Consider the following 18,299-nt stretch of genomic DNA (forward strand, 5'->3'; position numbering starts at 1 on the left):
ATATTTTATAGCTAATCTTGTAATACTTCTCTGTAATAAAAATGCTACATGTACAAATACTCAAATTTAAAAATGTATTGGGATCAGGCTGGGTACAGTGGCTGATACCTGTAATCCCAGCACTTTGGGAAGCTGAGGTGGGTAGATTGCTGCAGTCCAGGAGTTCAAGACCAGCCCAGCCAGCATAGAGAAACCCCGTCTCTACTAAAAATATAAAAATTAGCCAGGCATGGTAGTGACCTGTGCCTCAGCTACTTGGGAGGCTGAGGTATGAGAATTGCTTGAATCTGGGAGGCAGAGGTTGCGGTGAGCAAAAATCGCACCACTGCACACCAGCCTGGGTGACAGAGTGAGACCCTGTCACAAAAAACCAAAAAAAATATTGGAATTATAAGGCTCTAAAGTACTAAAAGTTTCTTATCCAGTTATTCATCAACTTTTAGAAGTATGTAATTGATCCTAATTACATACAAAAATAAATTCTGAATGCATTGCTCTGTGAGATGGATGGTGCTGTTTTATTTACATTTTATTTTATTTTGAGATGGAGTCTCACTCTGTCACCCAGGCTGAGTGCAGTGGTGCAATCTTGTATCACTGCAACCTCTGCTTCCCGGGGTTCAAGCGATTTCTCGCACCTCAGCCTCCCAAGCAGCTGAGATTAAGGCGCACCACCACGTCCAGCTAGATTTTGTATTTTTAGTAGAGAGGGGGTTTCACCATGTTGGCCACGATGGTCTTGATCTCTTGAACTCGTGTTCTGCCCACCTTGGCCTCCCAAAGTGCTGGGATTACAGGTGTGAGCCACCACACCTGGCCTATTTGTTTTTATAATTAATTCATGTATCCATTGAATATTACTGCTAGCACGAGGCAGTTTAGCATCAATTCTATTTCCAGTTTTCATTGTTATAGTTGAAGTGCTGAGAAATCTTGTTCACAAGTGATGGGAATGGAATAGGGTTGTCAGATTTAGCCTCTCTTCCCCCATCTACTCCCAACCCCACTGCCCAATATGTGGCTCTCAGCTGAAGTTAAATGTCAGCTATGGAAAACCATTTACAGGGGAGTAAGCAGCTGTCATTCTGGTCTGTCCTGCATTTGTCCTCCCATCTGTCTACTCTTTGGGGGACTGCCAATTCCCCACTGCAAATCTGGTGGTGCTGGCAGGGCTGCTGGGCACAGTGCTCTACCCTCCAAGGATGGGTGTGGGATACATCCTGGCCAATCACAGTTCACTCTGACCTGAGATTGGGCCTAGAGGTAGGTATGTGACCCAAGGAGGGCCAATCAGAATCTCCCTATGGGATATGACACACAGTCATTGGAAGAAAGAAGACTTTACTTTCTGGTTGATGATAGTCATGATGATACAGCCCTGGGACTGTTGGCAGGCACATCAGCTGTCTTTTCCTGCTTGGAGAAAGCCTGGCTGCAGCCGGAGGAAGGAAGGCCAACCCTTGGAAGGGAAGTAGAGTCAAGAGCAGCAAATTCTGAGTCTCCTAGTGAGGTGGTTTGAGCCCCTGAATTCGGTCATCTCTGAAGACAGCTGTACCCATGGATGTCCCAGTTATGTGAGCCAATAAACCCATGCTCGTCTTTAATTCTGTTTGGGTTGCTTTCACTTTTAACCTAAAAAATCTGATTAACACACTAGTAGCTTTCTCTTGCAGCTGCTGCAAATGACCACACACTTAGTGCCTTAAAACAATACAAGTTTCAGATCTTATAGTGCTGGAGGTCTGAACTCTGAAATAGGTCTTAAAGGTGAAAGTCAAGGTGTCAACAGAGCTGTATTCCTTTAAAGGTCCCGAGGAAAATTACTTTGCTTGCCTTTTCCACCTTGTAGTGGCTGCCTATGTTCCCTGGCTCCTGGCCCCTTCCTCACGTCACTCCAACCTCTGCTTCCATCTCCTCGGACTCTCCTGCCTCCCTCCTAGAAAGATCCCCGTGATTATGCAGGACCCATGAGGATGATCCAAGATGATCTTCGTATTTCATCCTTAACTTATGGTCAGAGTCGCTTTTGCCATGTGAGGTGATATATTCACAGGTTCTGAAGATTAGGGCAAAAATCTTTGGGAGACATTATTTTGTGTCCCACACATATTCAAGAAGAAGAATCAGACTTGACCACTGAGAAGGTCACTTTTAACCAGAGAGCAAAATGTCTTCCTTTTAGGTGGCCCCAACAGGATTGTAGAGCCAAGTTCCCCAGCACTTACCTTGGAGCACTTACACCTCGCCCGGCCATAGCCCTAAATATGATTAGGAGTTGGAGGTCCACTGAGAACTGGACTGTGCAGATTCAGCAACTAGGAGCTCCTCAGATGGAAGCATCTGGATTGGAGTCAACACATGAGCCCAGCCCAAGTTCCCACAGTTTCCTGTGCAGAGGGCCCATAGCCGGGTCACTTCCTGTGGTAACAATGGATACCAATGACAGTTAAATACCCACCTAATGGAAGGAGAGTGTCTTTTAAAATGTAAATCATGAGAATGTCGTGAACAGGCCACCTTTTAGCAATTAGAGCACCACAACTTGAGTATCCCTTCGGTTCAGAATTTAAGCCTAGAAGAGGTTTTGGTGGAGTTTGGAGAATTCCAGGATTTTGAGGTAATGACATGGTCAGATATAGGATTCCAAATTATACTTCGGCAGAGATTAAAAAGGCTCTTGCAACCTTAACTACAGAGCTGGTGCCCAAGGCCTCTTTAATGAGAGGTGCCTGGTTTGAGTGCTGGATTGGATTCTGCAAGCATGTTTCGGACAGAGGAGCCAATGTGGCATGTCAGTGCCTATGTTAGCATCGGTCTGTGCTTAACAGGCTCTTGACTGGATCCTAGAGCTCCTACTCAGAGGTTTGCACCATCAGTCCTTTGGCACCAGTACTGCCACGGCAAGGACCATGCTATCCAAGATAGAATTCCTCTGCAGTCTCCAGATTAGCAAGAGGGCTACCTTTAAGGAGCGGCTAAGGATTTTTGTTTTGTTTTGTTTTTAGACAGTCTCACCCTGTTGTCCAGGCTGGAGAGCAATGGCGCAATCTCGGCTCACTGCAACCTCCGCCTCCTGGGTTCAAACAATTCTCCTGCTTCACCATGTTGGCCAGGCTGGTATTGAACTTCTGACCTCATGATCCACCTGCCTCAGCCTCCCAAAATGTTGGGATTACAGGCATGAGCCACCTTGCCCAGCCAAGAATCACTTTTAACTTGCATGGACAACATCTTATTTCCAGCTTGAGCACACTGGGTACCCTGACTGATGGTCTGAATAAAAGCAACTAAAATTGCAGGCTACATGTTTAAAAGAACTTTATGACTGTGGCAAAATGCACATAACATTTACCACCTTAGCCATTTTTAAGTATCCAGTTCAGTGGCATCAAGCATTCACATTGTTGTGCAATCCTAACCACCATCTGTCTCCAGAACTCTTTTCATCTTGTAAAATTGAAACTCTGCTTATTAAACAATAACTCCCTATTCTCCTCTTCTCGCAGACCCTGGTAACCACCATTCTATTTTCTCTCTATATAAATCTGATGACCCTAGCTCCATGGTGTAAGTGGAATTATATGATATTTGTCATTTTGTGACTGGCTTATTCACTTAGCACAATGTCCTCAAGATTCATCTCATGCTGCAGCAGCATGTATCGGAATTTCCTTCCTTTTTAAGGCTGAATATACCACATTCTGCTTATTCATTCAGCTGTTAATGGACACCTGGGTTGCTTCCACCTTTTGGCTATCATGAATAACGCTGCTGTCAGCATGGGTATAGAAATCTCTCTCTGAGATCCTGCTCTTAATTATTTGGGGTATATATTCACAAGTGATGTTGCTGAATTATATGGCGATTCTATTTTTATGTTTTTGAGGAACCGTCATACTGGTTTCCATACTGGCTGCACCATTTTGCATTGTCACCAACAGTGCACAAGGTTACAACTTTTCCACATCCTTGTCAACATTTGTTACTTTCTGCTTTTTTGATAGCAAGATTGGCATGTCATTGTGGTTTTGATTTGCATTTCCTTAGTGATTAGTGATGTTGAACATTTTTTCATGCATGTATTGGCCATTTGTATATCTTCTTTGATGAATGTCTAGTTAAATTCCTTGCCTGTTTTAAATCAGGTTGTGGCCAGGTGTGGTGGCTTATGCCTATAATCCTGGCACCTTGGGAGGCCAAGGTGGGTGGATTGCTAGAGGATAGGCGTTTGAGACCAGCCTGGCCAATATGGTAAAACCCTGTCTCTACTATAAAAACAAAACAAAAGAAACTAGCCAGACGTGGTGATGTGCACCTGTAGTCTCAGCTACTTGGGAGACTGATGCACGAGAATCACTTGAAACGGAGAGGCTGAGGTTGCAGTCAGGTGAGATTGATTGCACTACTGCACTCCAGCCTGGGTGACCCAGTGAGAAACCAAGAAAGAAAGAAAGAAAGAAAGGGAGGGAGGAAGGAAAGGAGGGAGGGAGGGAGGAAAGGAGGGAAGAAGGGAGGGAGGAAGGAGGGGAGGAAGGGAGGGAGTAGGGAAGGAAGGAGAGAAGGTAGGAAGGAAATCAGGTTGCTTGCTGTTTTGCTGTTGAGTTGTAGCAGTTGTTTTGTTTTGTTGACAGGGTTTCACTCTGTCACCCAGGCTGGAGTGCAGTGGTGTGATCCCAGCTCACTGCAGCCTCCACCTCCTGGGCTCAGGCAATCCTCCTGCCTCAGCCTCCAGAGCAGCTGGGACTACAGGTGCATGCCAGCATGCCAGGCTAATTCTTTGTAGAGATAGGGTTTCACCATGGTGCTAGGCTGGTCTCGAACTCTTAGACTCAAACAGTCTGCCTGACTCAGCCTCCGGAAGTGCTGGGATTACAGACATGAGCCACAATGCCCAGCCGAGTTGTAGCAATTTTAAAAAATATATTCTAGATGTTAACCCCTTATCAGATACACAACTTGCAATTATTTTCTCCCAATTCATAAGTTTGCCTCTTCACTTTGTTGATTACATCCTTTGGTGCATAGAAGTTTTACATTTTTATGTAGTCCAATTTATCTACTTTTTCTTTTTTTCTGCCTGTGCCTTTGGTGTCATTTCCAAGAAATAATTGCCAAATCCAAGGTCAAAAAGCTTTTCCTCTATGTTTTCTTCTAAGAATTAAAAAAAAAAAATCTCTTTTCAAAATGTGTCGACTGGCTGGCAGTTTAATGAGGAATACCCAAAGGTCAATGAATGAGAGAAAGTGGGAGCCCAGTGGGATATGCAGAGCACTGACGCCAGCTTTTCCTTTGGGAGCATCATTCAAACTGTAGTTGGTTTTCATGGATCATGGAGCCCAGGGAATAGGAGATAGAGTCATAGCCACTGGAGACAAGGAGTCACGTAGAAAATGCTGCGTGAAGTTACATCCCAAAGTACAAAGTGGGCCAATAGTTTTATTCTCTTAGAGTAAGGATAGCTAGAATAAAAACCCAATTCTCCCTTTTCCCAAAGGACCCTGGGGAAAACTGCCTATCTCAGAGAATAAAAACCCAATTCTCCCTTTTCCCAAAGGACCCTGGGGAAAACTGCCTATCTCAGACTGATAAATATAAGGAAAAATGTGTCCCCTGAGAACTCACAGACTAGCTTGAATACAGTTTTGTACCCTGCATTAATTAACCATCTGGATGGTTCAAAGAAATCGCAAGTCAAGAATTTAATTGAATGTAAGCCTGGGATGGTAGCACCCAGAGTGAATGGCGGACACAAATTCAAGCCCTGAAGAGGAAGCTCTCTTCAAACTTGAGCTCCAGAAATTGCCACAACCATTTTCCTTGGAAATATGAGTAAACAGTAAAAAAGAAATCACCAAACACACAAATTGGTGTCACCATGAGTAAAAGCCAGTAGAAGCAAGAGATCACAATATCAGACCCACAAATAATTCAGATTATTGAAACTATTAGGCAGAATAGAAAATGACTTGAACACATTCAAAGAAATAAAATAAGGGATTTTAAAAAAAAGAGACTAGAAAATGACCGCTAGTTTCCTTACCTATTCTCTACTTCCTCCTTCTTTCCTAAACATAATTTTGTGATAAACAAACATTAGAGTTGTAACTGTTTTTTGAACTTTACATAAATTCAAGCATACAGTATTCATTCTTTTTTTTGTTTTGTTTTGTTTTTGAGACAGAGACTTGCTCTGTCAGCAGGCTGGAGTGCAGTGGCGTGATCTCAGCTCACTTCAGCCTCTGCCTCCCAGGTTCAAGTGATTCCCCTGCCTCAGCCTCCAAAGTAGCCAGGACTACAGGCATACGCCACCATGCCTGGCTAATTTTTTGGACTTTTTAGTAGAGATGGGGTTTCATCATGTTGGCCAGGATGGTCTTGATCTCCAGACCTCATGATCCACCTGCCTCGGCCTCCCAAAGTGCTGGGATTATAGGCATGAGCCACTGCGCCCGGCCAGTATTCGTTCTTTTGTGCCTCCCTTCATTTGTACAACATTATGCTTGTGAGAGTCATCGTATTTTATTTTTGTATAGCCACAGTTAGTTCATTTTCATTGCCACATAGCATTCCACTATATTAATATACTACAATTTCTTCATTTATTCTATTGTTGATGGAAATTTGGGTTATTTCCAGTTATTGATTTCCATGAACATTTTTGTGTAAGTCTCCCGGTGCCCATGTACATACATTCATACTGGATATTTACCTAGAGTGGAACTGCTGGGTCACAGACTCTGGAATCAGTAGATACTGCAGTACAGTTTTCCAAGTGACTGTGAATATACACTCCCACCACAGTGTATGAAAATTCCAGTTGCTCCAATTCCTCACCAATGCTTGATGATGTACTTTTATTTTCACGATTTCAGTGGCTGTGTAGTAGTATCCCTTCATGTTTTTAATTTGAATTCCATTCATTCCTAACGAGGTGGAGCACCTCTTAATATTTTTATTGGCTATTTGATAGTTTTTTTGGTAAGTGCCTATTCAAGTTTCTTATTTTTTTTTTTTGAGATGGAGTTTCACTTTTGTGACCCAGGCTGGAGTGCAATGGCACTATCTCGGCTCACTGCAACCTCCGCCTCCTGGGTTCAGGCAATTCTCCTCCCTCAGCCTCCCGAGTAGCTGGGATTACAGGCATGCGCCACCATGCCCAGCTAATTTTTTTATCTTTAGTAGAGACGGGGGTCTCACCATGTTGACCAAGATGGTCTCGATCTCTTGACCTCATGATCCACCCGCCTCGGCCTCCCAAAGTGCTGGGATTACAGGCGTGAGCCAACGCGCCCGGCCTCAAGTTTCTTGACCATGTTTCTATTGGATAATTTGTTTTTCTTAGTGATGTATGGGAGTTATATATATATCCTGCCTAAGAATCCTTTTTGATTATATGCATAGCAAATATCTTTTCCAGTTCTGTGGCTTGCTTTTTCACTCTCTTAATGGTAATTCTTGATGAACAAAAGTTGTTAGTTTTAATGGAGTCTAACTTAATTGATGTTTTCTTTTATGATTAGTGCTTTTTGTATACTTCTAAAAAAGTACTTTTCCACTCCAAAGTCATGATGATGTTTTCTTATATTATCTTCTAGAAACTTTATTGCTTTGCCTTTCAACCCTGCAAACCACCAGCATTGATTTCGGGGTATGATGTGAAGTAGGGATCAAGCTTCTTTATACCCCATGCTTATCCCCAGTGGTCTTGTCATCATTGATTGAAAAGGCCATCTTTTCCTCGACGCCATGCATTGTCATCTTTGTCAATAATTAAATGTCCATAAAGGTAAGACTGTTTCCAGGCTTTCTATTCTTTTCCATTGGTATACTTATCTATGCTTGCCGCAATGTTACACGACCTTAATTTCTGTAGCTCTATAAGAAGTGTTAATATCTGTTAGAGAAAATTCTCCTGCTCTGTTCTTTGTGTTCAAGATTGTCCTGCTTATTTTTTGCCGCTTATATCTCCATATAAAATCAACAGTCAAAAGCCTGTAATCCCAGCACTTTGGGAGGCCGAGGCGGGCGGATCATGAGGTCAAGAGATCGAGACCATCCTGGCCAACATGGTGAAACCCCGTCTCTACTAAAAATACAAAAAATTAGCTGGGTGTGGTGGCACGTGCCTGTAGTCCTAGCTACTCGGAAGGCTAAGGCAGGAGAATTGCTTGAATCCAGGAGGCGGAGGTTGCAGTGAGCCGAGACTGTGCCACTGCACTCTAGCCTGGTGCCTGGCGACAGAGTGAGACTCTGTCTCAAAAAAAAAAAAAAAAAAAAAAAATTAACAGTCAGGTCTTTTAAGTTATATAAGAAAGCCATTTTCATGGCTCTTTGATTCTTCCCACACCTTCAACATTCCATCTGGGATCGTTTTTCTTTAAAGAATGTGCATTAGTATTTCTTTTAGGGAAGATCTGCTTGCGACAAATTCTTCCAGTTTCTGTTGTTCTGACAATGTCTTTGCTTCACTTCCATTTTTGAAAAATATTTTTGTTGGGTATAGAATTCTTAGTTGGCATTTTCCCTTTAGGATTTTGAAGATATTCTATTGGTTACTAACTTCCATTGTCAGATACGAGTGTGTTATTTATTGACTAATTTTAATATTTTCTTTGTCTTTGGTCTTTAATAGTGCTATTATGATGTTTCTAAATTTTCTTTGTGTTTAACCTTCTTGGATTAACAACTCTATTTGAATCTGTGTTTTATGTCTTTCATCAGTTTAAGTTCTTAGCTATTATCTTTTCAAGTATTGCTTTTGTCTCATTCTCATTCTCTTCTCCTTCTGGGACTTCAATTACACATGTGTTGATTATCTCACTTATCTACTAAGTCTCTCTCTTTTTTTTTTGAGACAGGGCCTTGCTTTGTTGTCCAGGTTGCAGTACAATGATGTGGTCATGGCTCACTGTAGCCTCTACCTCCCAGGCTGAAGCGATCCTCCTGTCTCAGCTTCCTGAGTAGCTGGGACTACAGGCATGTGCCATCACATCTGGTTCATTAATTTTTTTTTTAAGAGACGAGGTCCTGCTATGTTGCTCAAGCTGGTCTCAAACTCGTGGGCTCAAGTGTTACTCCCACCTTGGCCTCCCAAAGTGCTGGGATTACAGGCACAAGCCACAGCAACCAGCCTATCTACTTATGTCTCTTACCTTTTCTTTTGACCTTTCTTTCTTTTCATGCTTCATTCTTTCTGGATATTTTCTTATTATCTGTCCTCATTTTACTAATTATCTCTCTAAATCTATCAAAAATGTTGTTAAACCCATTTATTAAGATTTTAGGACTGGGTGCAGTGGCTCATGCCTGTAATCCCAGCACTTTGGGAGGCTGAGGTGGGTGGATCATCTGAGGTCAGGAGTTCAAGACCAGTCTGGCCAAAATGGTGAAACCCTGTTTGTACTAAAAATACAAAAATTAGGCAGGTGTGGAGGCACATGCCTGTGGTCTCAGCTACTGGGGAGGCTGAGGCAGGAGAATTGCTTAAACCTGGAAGATGGAGGCTGCAATGAGCTGAGATCATGCCACTGCACTCCAGCCTGGGCAAGAGAGTGAGACTCTGTCTCAAAAAAAAAAAAAAGTTAATCTATAATTGTATATCCAGCAAAACTGTCTTTCAAGAATGAAGGTTATGTGTGATATCATGGCAGTCAAACTTTATAAACGTGGAGAAATCTTGACAATATAATGTGAGTAAAAGAGACACAAAATCATACAGAGTATAATTCCATTTTGCAAATAAACACATGCATGTATATATAATAATATTTTTGTCAGTATCCGCAAATGTTATGCCTTTAAAAATAGTATATTACAATTGGATCATGGTCAGTTCTAATATTTTCTCCATATTTATGTTTGAAATATTTAACTTAATATTAACTTAAAATAGTGTTGGTTTTGTCTTGGTTTTAGAGAAAACCTTGTAGTGTATCAATCAGTAATCACATGAACTACAGCTGGAACACATGATATAATATGCTTATATTAAGGTTTGAAGAAATATTTTTTAAAACCATAACTCACAAGTCTGGCAATCTCTGAGTCGCTCAGTTGAAGGCCACAGATGCAGATCTCTTTCTCCAGTGTGTAACACTCATCTTGAATTGTGAGCAAAGGTTCCAGGGAAACTGGTGGGATTCTTGGTGGGGAGTCATCAGGTCTTACAAGCATAAACTGGAGTGTAAGAAAAAACGGCATGACAGTGGATGTCATGAGGAGAAGTCTATGCATCTGAATAGTGGAAAAGGAATACTGTTATTACACAACAACATCAGAAGAACATTTAAAATAGTATTGACTTTGAGCTGGGGACAGTGGCTCAAGCCTGTAATCCCAGCATTTTGGGAGACTGAGATGGGCAGATCACCTGAGGTTAAGAGTTCAAGACCAGCCTGACCAACATAGTAAAACTCCATCTCTACTAAAAATACAAAAATTAGCCTGGCATGGTGGTGCATGCCTGTAGTCTTCCTACTCAGGAGGCTGAGGCAGGAGAATTGCTTGATCCAGGGAGGAGGAGGTTGTAGTGAGCTGAGACATGCAAATGCACTCCAGCCTGGGTGACAGAGCAAGACTCTATCTCAAAAAAAAAAAAAAAAGTATTAATTTGGATCAAGTGTGCAAGACAAACTTATAAAGTTCCAGCCACGTACAAAGCTCCATGAAAAGTCCTATAGGGCAGAGATTTTTCCAGCAGGTTACCCAGTGTTATTGGATCAGAAAATCAATCTAGTCAGTTACAGTCCTCCCTCCCTTCCTCTCTTCCTTCTGAGTCTCACTCTGTCACCCAGGCTGGAGTACAGTGGGGTGATCACAGCTCACTGCAGCCTCAAACTGCCAGGCTCAAGAAATCTTCCTACCTCAACCTCTCAAGTAGCTGGGACTACAGGTGGGTGACATTGCACTTGGATAACTCTTTAATTTTTTGTAGAGGTGTTTCTCACCATGTTGGTCAGGCTGGTCTCAAACTCCTGACCTCAAGCAACCCTCCCAACTCAGCCTCCCAAAGTTCTGGGGTTATAGGTGCAAGCCACCATAACCAGCCTCTTTTTTCTTCTTTAACGAAGTAGAAAAGAAGGGAAATTTTTCGAGTATCTCTTATTAAGGATAATGATTATCTCATGAGACTTTTAATGATTTTCAAAATCATGATGGAGACCCCACCCAAGCAACCCACCCAACATAAAAACAGCCCTTATGGTGGTACTGATGCATGCCGATACCATATGTGGGGTCATGATGTTAATTGCATTTCTGATGGTGATTGCAATAAAAAAATAATTGAATATTGCTGAAGGGACTGGTTTGAACAAGTTATGATTAGCCCTTATAATTAAGTAGTAGAAGCTGATTATAAGAACTGTAGATTTAAAAACATGACTTAGGAACAATTTTACCACAAAAGGGCTGGTTCTGGGAAGGTCTTCCATTGGGATGAGCAGGGAGACATGGCAGGGACCCCAGCAAAGGCACTGTGACAGGAAGGATCAGAGAGACATTGGAGGCAGATGAAGGAGGGCAGAGTGTAGGCAGTGCTAGGTAGAAGGAGGCTTGGAAGAAGGAAAGGAGAGAGGGAGCAGCAGCTGGGGAGTTGGAAGTTCAGAGTACAGAGGGAGAGTCGGGGTCTGGCCCAGTTGTCTTTGGGGTGCCAGCCTCCCCCTTCTGGTCTGTCAGGTGTCCGTTTCCCAAGTTACCCATTTCATCTTGGTGCTGACCTCTCTCCTCTCCTCTTTCCCCCTCACATCCAAGTCCTAGATTTAATCTCAGAAAAGATCTGACATGAGAATATTTTCTGAAACCCGGTGCTTTTGGAGTCAGAATTCTGACTGCTGGTCTCACTCCAAGTGAGCCAGCTCAGGAGGGGAGGCGCGGGCAAGTGCAGTTCTGGCCTCATGGTAGGGACGCGTCAGCAGCCAAGAGAAGGAGGCCCTCACTTGGAGGGGTCAGCGGGGGTGGCTGGAGTCCCCGGGAACAGAGGTCCTGCAGGGATGACTGAAGTGCTGACTTTTAAGCTGGGCCTTCCAGATGTGGAGGAGGGGCTGGTGGCCTTTCCAGGGAAGTGGTGTGAGATCAGGCCCTTTGGAAGGGATGGGAGGGGCAGCTGTGGAGGTCAAAGTGGGAAGGGAGGAGAAGGGCGGAATAGGCCCTCGGTGGCAAGCCAGGCTTTGTACTCCCCTCAGTCAGTAATGCAGAGCGGGTGACACAGCCAGCTCTGGGCTTGCAAGTCAAACTACCTTTGCAAAGAAAGGAAAGAAATCTGACTTAACCAACTCCTTTTTGCTTTTAACCTTCAAACTGTCCTTGCTCATTCCTGGGCACAGGCCAAATGAACTTGGGGAGGAACTTAGTTTATATTAATAGATTAACTTTGAAATAAAGATAATAACAAACTTTTCCCAAAACAAATCCCTTTCTTGGCTGGGGACTACACTGTCTTTGCAGGAAAATTAGCCACAAGATTAGAAATGATGGTTTAGGAGTCACTGTGGTAAAACCTGAGATCGGTGCTTGAGATAGTTTGCAGACCTTTTGTTCCAAAGCACCAGCTGGCCCACTCAGATGGATAAGCTGGCTCATCTGGTCTTGTGGACCCTACCCAGGAACTGACTCAGTGCAGGAAGACATCTTCAATTCCCTATGATTTCATCTTCAACCCGACAAATCCGCATTCTCTACTTTGTGACCCCCCTACTCACCAAATTGCCCTTAAAAACCTCAATCTCGAATTTTTGGAGAGACTGATTTGAGTAATAACTTGTCTTTTGCATGGTGTATCTTGCCTGGTGTCAATCAAATGCTTTTTTTTTTTTTTTTTTTTTGAGACAAAGTTTTGTTCCATGGCCCAAGCTGGAGTGCAGTACCATGATCTTGGCTCACTGCAACCTCTGCCTCCCAGGTTCAAGCAATTCTCCTGCCTCAGACTCCAGAGTAACTAGGATTGCAGGCACCTGTCATCACACCCAGGTAATTTTTTTTTGTATTTTTAGTAGAGAAGGGATTTCACCATGTTGGCCAGGCTGGTCTCAAACTCCTGATCTTGTGATCCACCTGCCTCAGCCTCCCAAAATGTTGGGATTACAGGCGTGAGCCACCGCGCCCAGCCCTCACTCTTTTTTTTTTTGAGATGGAGTTTCGCTCTTAGTACCCAGGCTGGAGTGCAATGGCATAATCTTGGCTCACCGCAACCTCCGCCTCCTGGGTTCAGGCAATTCTCCTGCCTCAGCTTCCTGAGTAGCTGGGATTACAGGCACGCGCCACCATGCCCAGCTAATTTTTTGTATTTTTAGTAGAGACTGGGTTTTGCCATGTTGACCAGGATGGTCTCGATCTCTTGACCTCGTAATCCACCCGCTTCGGCCTCCCAAAGTGCTGGGATTACAGGCGTGAGCCACTACGCCCGGCCCAAACTCTTTCTTTACTACAACGCTGTGGTATTATTTGTGCGGCAGGCAGAAAGAACCCCTTGGAAGGTGACACAAGGACTGAGGACCCATGTGCCTTGGGAGTAAACCCCAGCCAGTTCATTTCAGAGAAGAATAAAAAAAGAAGACCATACACTCACCTTCCTGAGCACCTGGTCACTGTCAATGCTGCTTTTCAGGTCCCTTTTGACAGCTGGACACATGGATGGCTGAGACTGCACACAGTGCTTCTCATACGTTTTCAGAAACTTGAAGAATCAAAACGATGGGCAGGGTGCCCCTTCAGATCTTTGCTTTCCTTCGTTTGCTCTTGGCATTGTTTTATAATGTTAGATTTCACTTGGATTCTGAAAACAGTAACTTGCCCTGAAACTGAATATGCAGGTGTCTCTTTAAGGAGCAGAACATACTTCTTCCACTGAAAACACCAGGACAAATATTGCTGCATATCCTGCTTTGAGAATCTTGAAGCGCTTCATTTATCTTAAAATGGGACTAAGGAGTCAAAATGGCGACCACTGAAAGGAACTGTTCTATTTCCCTATTCATGGGTCTATGTCCTTCTTTTAGACTCTTCAAAATTGAGGCAGTACCCACTGGAACTCAGTTACAATGGAATGCAATTAACACTAATACTGGTTACTAAAAATTACCAAGAACATACTGACTTTTAAATGGCATAGTTCCCTTTACAGACACAATTCTTGCCAGATAGTCATATATCACAGTGGTTAAGAACGTGGACTTTGGAGTTGAGTGGTCTGGACTTTAGTGTTTTCTCTATCTCTTGACCCCCTGGGTAGCCTTAGATAAATTATGAAGCCTCTTCAAGTGACCATTTTTCCATCTGTAAAATGGATTATGGGCCAGAGTGATGTTTTTGAAATGTAAATCAGGTCATATGACTCTTCTGCTTAAAACTCTTCAATGGCCTCCCACTACATTTATCTTTATTGAATTTATTATATGCTTATTTCACCAGTTATTAAGAGGTATGTAAATGTGAATTTGTCTATCTCTGCTACTAATTCTTCCAACTTTTGTTTTATATATTTTGAAGCAGTGTTATTAGGTGCCTCTACATTCAGAACTGATAAATCTTCCTGGGGAATCTACTGTTTTGTTATTATTTAATATTTCTGTTTATCTCTAGTAATGCTTTTGCTTTCAAGCCACAGTTCCCAAACTGCACTGAGGTGCTTCGGGGCACTGCCACGGATTTACAGGGCACTATAAGATAATTTAAAATTTCAAGAGAAAGCCAGCAACATCGGATAGATGCCATGTGAATTATTAGCTGGAAGTATTTTACAATTTTTCTTTTTCTTTTTTTTTGTACTTTAGGTTCTGGGTACATGTGCTGATCATGCAGGATTGTTGCATAGGTACATACATGGCAAGGTGGTTTGCTGCCTTCCTCCTCTCATCACCTGTATCTGGTATTTCTCCCCTTGTTATCCCTCCCCACCCTCCCCACCCCCCACTGTCCCTCCCTTAGCCCTCCCAACTGACTGCAGTATGTGATGCTCCCCTCCCTGTGTCCACGTGTTCTAATTATTCAACACACGCCTATGAGTGATAATATGCAGTGTTTGGTTTTACAATTTCAAATTAGATCACAGTTGTATTAGTATCATATTTTTACATAGCAAATAAGCCCATCATGGGTGAAAAGCATTCTAGAAAGGGGAATGAACCAGTAAAATGCAGAGACATTCAGATACTAGGGTAAGGGAAATCACAGTATCATAGTTCTGGTTGGGACTTTACACATTATCTAACTCAGAACACTGGGTGCTAAAACCAGAAAATCATGAGGCAAACCAGGATCACTGTTAACTCTAGCAGTCCTCTTTCAGTCACGGCCATCACCCCTGTGTCCCCTCACAAGGCTGTGCTCCAGGCTGCTGCTGCAGAGCAACCGGACTTGGCAGCTATAGAAAACCGTTTCTTGGGCGAGTTCAATCTTTTTTTTTTTTTTTTTCTGTAGAGGCAGGATCTCACTCTGTTGCCCAGGCTAGAATGCAGAGGTACAATCACAGCTCACTGTAACCTTGATCTTCTGGGATCAAGGAAGGAAAAGAAGGGACTTACTTCAGCTGAAAACAGAACTGGGTCTCCTGACTCCCAGTACTGTTTCAGGCACAAAGATATGGGCCATAAGAGCACGCAGAGAATGGCCAGGCTCGGTGACTCACGCCTGTAATTCCAGCACTTTGAAAGCCCCAGGAGAGCGGATCACGAGGTCAGGAGTTGGAGACCAGCCTGGCCAACATGATGAAACCCAGTCTCTACTAAAAATACAAAAAATTAACTGGGCGTGGTGGCACGCATCTGTAATCCCAGCTATTTGGGAGCCTGACGCAGGATAATTGCTTGAACATGGGAGGCAGAGGGTGCAGTAAGCCAAGATCACACCACTGGACTCCAGCCTGGGCACCAGAGCAAGACTGTCTAAAAAAAACAAAAAACAAAAAAAACAAACAAAAAACCAGCACTCAAAGAAATGGTGACACCCCTTCCCCGCAGGCCAAGAGGAGTGGCCTCAGAATGAAACCCACCTCCTGAAATGGCACCCTGATCTTAGACTTCCAGCTGCCAGAACTGTGAGAAAATTCTGTGGTTTAAACCACCCAGTCTATGATATTTCATCATGGTAGCCCAAGCTGAGACAGGTAGTATATACAGTATACTGCTCACATTATGGATTATTCCTCACCAACATTTAAAGTATTTGCAGATGCACGAACTACTCACATAGATTCTGCAAATGCTCTAAGAGGACACTTTTGAGTCTTGAGTTTTTCACTTAATGTTTTATCACATTTATCAAAGTCAGTATTGATTGAATCACTAATGAATAGTTATGGAAGGTCGAAGGTGTATGTGTCCCGCCCTGTCTAGGTTTTACTTCTCTCTTCTGAAAGTGCCTCTCCCTCCCCAGTGTCCTGGAGATGGAATAGTGTGGGTGCCAGAGGAGAGGCTGAGAGTGGGGGCGGCTGGACCCTGCCCTCTGTCCCGAGGGGGATGCAGAGGGCCCTGCTCTGGGACCTTGCCCCCGCAGCTTGGACAGCTCCTGGTCCCACCTCTGAGTCCCAGGGGACACGGAGAGGGCCCGTAAGGAGGAGCGACTTCGCGCTCCCTCTCCGAGGCTCGCGTGCATTTAAGACGTTTCGCTCAAGAATCCCAGCTGCCCACCCCGAGGCCAGGAAAAGACCAGCTGCGTGTACTGTCCCTGCCCCCGCCCTGCGGCTGCGCGGGTGGGTAGGGGAGGTGCGCCTCCGGAGACAGTGGGGAGGTGCGTACACCAAGGTCTCCGTGGAGCCCCGCTCCCGGGATCGATCGAGCATTTCTCCCCGGGTCTCACAGTTCACGAGGCTGGGCAACCTCCTCCGGCCCCTGCCCGCCCGCCGGGCGCCCGCACTCACTCGCGCTCACTCTCCGCATCCCGAGCCCGCTGCCCGCCTGGCGTCCAGCGCCCTGGAGACGGCGTCGAGGGGCGGAGGCTGGGGCCGTGGTCACTCAGGGCGCGAGCTGGAGGAGAAGGCAGGTGGCGGGAAGCAGTGCCAGGGCCCATCAGAGCTCGGGCTCGGGCTTGGATTTGGAGAAATTGAGAAATCCTGGTGTCCTCGCTGCAGGTCAAGCTTGCCGCAGCTAACATCGCTGAGAGGGACGCGGCCTAGCAGGGAACAGGGGAAGTGGGGGAAGGCGGACCGGCCTCCCCGTTCATCAGTGGGGGATCTAGGGGAGACAGAGGCCCCCGAAGCTCGGGCACTCCAGCCTGTTGCCGCCATGCCCAAGGCCACCTTAGACCAGCCCTGGTGCCCCTGACACGATTTCCCAGGGAGCCCTCCACCTCCTCCCCTCTACCACAAGCCCTCTCCTTTCCGCTAGATGGGCTTCATGAAGCGATTGCTTCCCGGTCCCAATCCCAGGAGAAAGGGGGCGCAGGGAAAAAGGCAGAGGCTCAGGGACCAGGCCTGTAATGGAGTTTTTCTGGGGAATGTTGAGGAGAAAGATGCAAAACAGCTGAAGCTTTCAGGACTGGATGGAGAGGAAAAAGATTTTAAGAAGCTTTGCTGGCCTGGCGCGGTGGTTCACACTTGTAATCCCAGCACTTTGGGAGGCCGAGGTGGGCCGGTCGCGAGGTCAGGAGTTCGAGACCAGTCTGGCCAACATAGTGAAACCCTGGCTCCACTAAAAATACAAAATTAGCTAGGCGTGGTGGTGAGCACCTGAATTCCCAGCTACTGGGAAAGCTGAGGTGGCAGAATCATTTGAACCTGTGAGGTAGAGATTGTAGTGAAATGAGATTGCACCAGGGCACTCCAGCCTGGTGACAGAGCAAGACTCCTTCTCAAAACACAACAAAAAACCTTGCTGCACGCAGTAGTTTTGGGGTGTAGAAATGAAGGATTGGGAGGATGTAGTAGGCAGAATAGAGTCTCCCAAAGATATGTGTGCCCTAATCCTGGGAACTTGTGGATGTATTACCTTACCCGACAGAAGAGAGTTTGCAGAGGATTCTAGTTACAGACCACGACACGGGGTGCAGGTTGGGAGAACAGCCTTGATTATGCAGGTGGGCCCAATGGAATCACAGAAGTCTGAGAACGTGACATTGAGAACCTTTTAGATTGGGTCAGAGAGAGATGCAAGGAGAAGGATTCTGCCTGCTGTTGCAGCCTTTAGTCGGGGAGGTAAGAAGACTTAGGCCAAGGAAGGTGGGAGGCCTCTAGAAGCTGGAAAAGTAGAGAAAGCGTTCTCCCCAAAGCCTCTCTAAGGAAGCACAGCCCTGCTGACTCCTTGATTTCAGTCCAGTGAGAGCTGCGTGGGACTTCTGCCCTCCACATCTGGCACATACGTTATCTATAT

At 44.8% G+C, this 18,299-nt stretch overlaps 1 protein-coding gene and 1 long non-coding RNA gene across 2 annotated transcripts in view; one reads left to right on the plus strand and one right to left on the minus strand.

Annotated features, from left to right (window-relative positions):
- Positions 1-1,604, plus strand: part of LOC118148868 (uncharacterized) — a 4,216-nt gene extending 2,612 nt beyond the window's left edge. The window contains exon 2 of the long non-coding RNA XR_004735912.3: positions 1,395-1,604. This is a non-coding gene — a long non-coding RNA (uncharacterized LOC118148868). The remainder of the gene's footprint in view (positions 1-1,394) is intronic.
- LOC103788807 (uncharacterized) overlaps positions 1-16,912 on the minus strand; it is a 17,652-nt gene extending 740 nt beyond the window's left edge. Inside the window, exons 1-4 of the mRNA XM_008983738.5 lie at positions 16,853-16,912; positions 13,565-13,796; positions 10,027-10,176; positions 2,226-2,418 (exon numbers count right to left, since the gene is read on the minus strand). Coding sequence (XP_008981986.3) covers positions 2,269-2,418; positions 10,027-10,176; positions 13,565-13,627 — 363 coding nt within the window. The 5' untranslated portion in view covers positions 13,628-13,796; positions 16,853-16,912 and the 3' untranslated portion in view covers positions 2,226-2,268. The remainder of the gene's footprint in view (positions 1-2,225; positions 2,419-10,026; positions 10,177-13,564; positions 13,797-16,852) is intronic.
- Between the last annotated feature and the right edge of the window lie 1,387 nt (positions 16,913-18,299).

Source organism: Callithrix jacchus, chromosome 17 (genome assembly GCF_049354715.1).
Source record: "Callithrix jacchus isolate 240 chromosome 17, calJac240_pri, whole genome shotgun sequence".
NCBI lineage: Eukaryota > Metazoa > Chordata > Mammalia > Primates > Cebidae > Callithrix > Callithrix jacchus.